General features: G+C 33.0%; 1 protein-coding gene across 1 annotated transcript; it reads right to left on the bottom strand.

Moving 5' to 3' along the window:
- Positions 1-248: 248 nt before the first annotated feature.
- On the bottom strand, positions 249-4,299 carry LOC108911385 (zinc finger protein 710-like). The gene is made up of 4 exons (XM_018716310.2): positions 4,228-4,299; positions 3,796-4,095; positions 3,421-3,719; positions 249-2,074 (listed from the first exon to the last, which is right to left on the bottom strand). The coding sequence occupies exons 1-4, from the start codon at positions 4,297-4,299 to the stop codon at positions 1,006-1,008; spliced, it is 1,740 nt and encodes a 579-aa protein (XP_018571826.2). The 3' UTR covers positions 249-1,005.
- Between the last annotated feature and the right edge of the window lie 600 nt (positions 4,300-4,899).

Below are 4,899 nucleotides of genomic sequence, written 5' to 3'. Positions count from 1 at the left end.
AATCAAACTTATACCTGCTTTAAACAATTTTTGTTACAATTCTACACCAAAATTACTAATGACATTTATTTGTAGTATTTTATTTCGCATTAATAGCGATTTTCTGGTAAACGGTTACATTTATCGGCTTGAATAAAGAGTACATAATTTTTTCTGATATTAAATAAAACTACGTTTAAGAATTGGATTGTTTATAAAAATAATTCCAAATGTATATTTCTAAATATATTAAAGTATGTACTAAACATTCAAAAAAATGTTTAAATATTTGTTAATTACTCGATGCAAAAAGTTTCTTTCCAAATCTCTTAAATTGGGCTTGAAAGTTGTTGCAAATTATAATTTTTGATTTACAAAAATCATAAATAGTTTATTTGTTATTTATTAATTGCAACATGATAGCATTGTCTAATCACTTTAAGGTAATACATTGCTTGTATGATGCGAGATTCTCAAATGAAGGGATCTAAATCTCTCCAATAATTAGTTTAATTACAATTTACATTAACATGTTTAAGAGTTTATGTTAATATTGACAAAATCCTAGAAAATAATTTTTGTATCTTGCTCCTTCTAATTTCTTTACATTAATGCTTTGAACTGCATTATATTTGTAATACATAAGCTTTTATAATTTTACATATCTTCACCGTGTTAGTTTTTTCTTATATTGAAAAGGAACATATTCAGAGGTAGACCACTCTGTCCCAAAATTCACTCCCATAGATTTTATGTTCAAGAAAAACTTACTACTCCCTCTTGTTACATTTCTCCTTACTTTTTAACAAAAATATGAAGTATGAGTGAAAATTTTCATTTTTTTTGCACTATAACATCCGAGTTAATATAAAAAATTCACTGTTAACTAACTATATCTGACCAATTATAAATTGTAAGTCTTCTTCACACTTTGTACAATGCACACATCAGGACTTTGTGGATCCAAAGAAGCTTCGAGCCTTGTAAGTCTTACTGACTATAAAAATATTCATTGTAACTGCACACTTAGCCTGAAGAGTTTTTGTGCATTAACTGATGAATAACTAGACTGCGTTTAAGCTTTGTCTGGAAAACACATTTGTCACACTTGTACAAGTTGTACATTTGACCTTTCCAGAGATCTTGCTGTTTTACCACATGAATGTTTAAACCTTGTTTATGTTTGGTCTCAAAAACACATTCTTGTTGTGCTGTGGAAGGATTCTCATGCGTCAGTTGATGGTCCTTTAGATTTCCTTTATATTTAGTTTCATAAGGACATGTACCACACTTGTACAATTGGACTGCTGAAGGGTTTTGGTGTACTAACTGATGCCTCCTTATATCATACTTATATTTAGTTTCGTAAGCACAATTATCACACTTGTATTTTCGAATATCTGCAATACCTTTGTGTGTTAGCTGATGACTTTTTACATTACTTCTATATTTATTTTCATAATCGCATGTGTCACATTTGTACATTTTGATTTTCGAAGGGTCTTTGTGCAATAAATGATGCATTTTTAGATTGCTCTTATGTTTAGTCTCAAAAGCACAAGTATCACACTTGTACATCTGGATTTCTGAAGAATCTTTGTGCATTAACTGATGCGATTTAAGATATCTTTTAAACTTAGTTTCATAATTGCAAGCATCACACTTGTATGTCTCGATTTCGGATAGATGTAATATCTGATGTTCCTTTATATGTTTCTTATACTTAGTCTCATAATCACACTCGTCACATTTGTACATTTTGATTTCTGAACGGTCCATGTGTGATAACAGATGCGCTTTTAGATGACTCCTGTATCTAGCTTGAAAACTACATGTATCACATTTGTACATTTTGAATTCTAAAGGGTCCTTGCTTATTAACTGGTGGCAGTTGGAATTTTCCTGTGTTAGACCGCTATGAAACTCACTTATGTATACACTTTTATATGATGGTACATCTAAAGTCGTTTCATGTTGATCTATTTGAATTTCTCCTTTCTTACACATATATTCATTCCTTACTTCTCCTACATCTTCATAAGTGCGAATCATTTTTTTTTCAATTGTCTCATGTAGGTCCCACGAAGAGGAATCCCTGAAAAAATTAACATTGTTCATAATGGAATAAATATTACAAATTTAACACATAAATTTATTTCCCAAAAAGTATTTTGAGGAACTATCAGAATTGTTATATCCAAAGTTTACCTACTTTTTGTAAAAAAAAATGGGTCAACTTTTTCATATGCAGTTTTTAAAAGTATTAAACTTGATATCAATGATCATTGGACAGTCTTACAAGCATGCAGCAAGTATACCTTTTTTAAAGCAAATCAAATGCTGTTTCAAAACAGTCATTTTAAAAAATCTTTATCCTTAACAAATAGCTGAAGGAAATAATCTAGTGATATGGGCGCTCAAAACGCCCTGTATATTTAACGAAAATAATAAGCAGGTATTCATGTTTGTTACACAAAAAAAAATTCCAAAATTTTATTACAATTACTCCAAAAATAAACATGAAATAAAAAAATTATTCCTCAGGCCTATAACCTCTTAAGGAAGCAAAGTTGTACTAAGGTAACTTGACTTAGATCATCTTATTTTCATCTAAAGGAGCTAGCCCAGTATGGTCTATTCATTACTGAACACTCTTTATAAAAAAACACCACATTTCGTTTGTTGTTTTTTTCCAATATTTTTTTTAATGCAATTTTGTTCTTTTAATATTTAGTTATTCCATTTACAAGTAGGCGAACTGATAAAACAATGCTGAAGAAATAATGGAAACCAAAGGAATTTCTTGTGCTGAATAGTTGAAAATGGTGGGATACGAATGGATGTCCCTCAACATCTTCAACTGAAGAAAACATCGATAAAGTGAAGGCATTGGTGCTTAAAAACCATCAGTTCCCACAATTTTAGTTGATGTTTTGGATATGAAACACGTCGCAGCACGGCTAGTTCTACAAAAACTGAATTTTCTTCAACAAAATCATTGCAAACATGTTGCTGAAGACATGCTTAAAGAAGTACATTCGGAATCTTCTTTCATGCAACACATTTAATGAGTGACACAACATGGGTTTACGAATTTGACATGTAAATAAGTTTTGGAATGGCACTTTTCTAATGAGCCAAAAAAAACCACGTCAAAGTCGATCAAAAATCAAAGTCTTTGACTATTATGGTGTTGTCCGCACAGAATTCCTTTTGGATGAAGAAACAGTCTACAAAGAATATTATCTGGGCATTATGAAACATTTGAGGGAAAGTATCCGCCTCAAAGGAACATATTTATGAAAGAGCAATTCTTGTATTTTGCACCACGATAATACACCATCACACAAACCGGTATTTGTGAATGCATTTTTGACCAAAAACTGAAGGAATGTCATTGGGTAGCCACCATATTGTCTAAATTTTCCTAAATTTTCTTACCTTTTACAATAATTCTCCTCGCTTTTTATGTCAACCTCTTCCATTTTGATCACCGTTTCTTCTGCTTGCACTTCTTTTTCAATCTTAACTAATTGTTCCATCCTTTGTTCATCTCTTAGCACAATTTCAAAATTTTCGCTTTTAATGAACACGTCGCTAGATCCAAAATCTGTGATATTATTTTGTACATTGGCAATTTTCAGTTCCACGTCCGAACAGGTCTTTATAAAAGCATCATGAAGGCTGAGCGAATCAAAACATTGCCTACAAATAACGGGATCTTCGGTGATGCCAAAATTCTACAACACAAAAGAGTTTGTAAAAATACTCATTTACGTTTTTTAGCTTTAAAATGTGTGTGAAATGGATATTTACCACTTCTGGAATGTATCTATACATCATCTCTAACGTCACATCATAAAATGTTACAAATCCTTCGCTGACTAACTGCAAACATAATCGACATATTTTCTGATCATCCTCCATTTTAACTGAAGGTTTGTTCTCGTGTTCATTTAAATAAACTTCTCTTAAATCGACGAATGACACTTTGGAATTAACATAAGACAAAATCTTGTCTTCAACGTAGAGACAAGTGGACCTGAAGTGAAACGCAGAGTACATTTTAGCAGAACAAGTAGGACAAATGACATGTTCACAATTGTTGTGAAAGTCCTGAAAAATTTTTCATTGAGTAAAATACTAACAATACTAATACAAGTGTATGTGTAAATATGAACATAAAGGTGAGCTCAATTCTTTTAATGGTATGTTAAAAATTAATATGGTTTTAAATGAACTACTTACAAGATTCAGTGAAATTGTCTTTAAAATTTCCCTTGTAGATTCATCTATTACTATAAACTCTCCACTGCTCATAGTATTAATGCAAAACATGCAAAATTTCTCTTTAAAATGCTCCATTAATGTATAATTATTTTCTTTTTGATTATCTAACTAAACAATACCACAGAATATAAACACTAATTCTGTGTTAATACTTAATACAATTTATAACCTATCATTTCTGTCACACTTCTTCTTCTTACGGATCCTAGTAGCCACTAGCTGCTTTCCAATTGACTACAATATAAATGTACTTCAGAAACACCTCGCCGCCGCCGCCATTATTCTATGGCTAGAAATTGGCCTCAATGATTTGGGATCGAGGGGGATTATCCCTCTTTATCCTGCCTCATCTCGTGTAGGCCTGGACAGCCTTCGTAGGTGGGCCCCATCCGTCGTCTACCCCGACCGCAAATGCGGCCGGTGTAGGCGCTTTGTGGGACCTCCTTTTGTCCTGGCTGGGCCCCGCCGGCTAGGGCCCTTTCTTCTGGCGCTCTTCTTGCTTCGCCGGCTCGTCTGTGTAAACCCCGGGGGTAGTGTCATGTTTATGTGTGGTATGGTTGGGTAGGGTAGTGCGGCTATGCAGCCTGGGATGCGCTTTGCTAAGGTGGCCCTTAGGCTAGCGCGGGAGGG

Source organism: Anoplophora glabripennis, unplaced genomic scaffold (assembly GCF_000390285.2).
Source record: "Anoplophora glabripennis isolate ALB-LARVAE unplaced genomic scaffold, Agla_2.0 scaffold620, whole genome shotgun sequence".
Classification (NCBI taxonomy): Eukaryota; Metazoa; Arthropoda; class Insecta; order Coleoptera; family Cerambycidae; genus Anoplophora; species Anoplophora glabripennis.
The sequence above is the reverse complement of the archived record's forward strand: the minus strand, read 5'-3'. Positions and strand labels throughout refer to the sequence as shown.

Excerpts from the sequence above, each read along its gene's own strand:
- LOC108911385 (XM_018716310.2), bottom strand. The coding sequence starts at position 4,299 with ATGAGCAGTGGAGAGTTTATAGTAATAGATGAATCTACAAGGGAAATT. Across the intron at positions 4,096-4,227 it reads AGACAATTTCACTGAATCTT|GACTTTCACAACAATTGTGA; the intron begins GTAAGTAGTTCA and ends AAAATTTTTCAG. Across the intron at positions 2,075-3,420 it reads GAGGAGAATTATTGTAAAAG|GGATTCCTCTTCGTGGGACC; the intron begins GTAAGAAAATTT and ends TAATTTTTTCAG.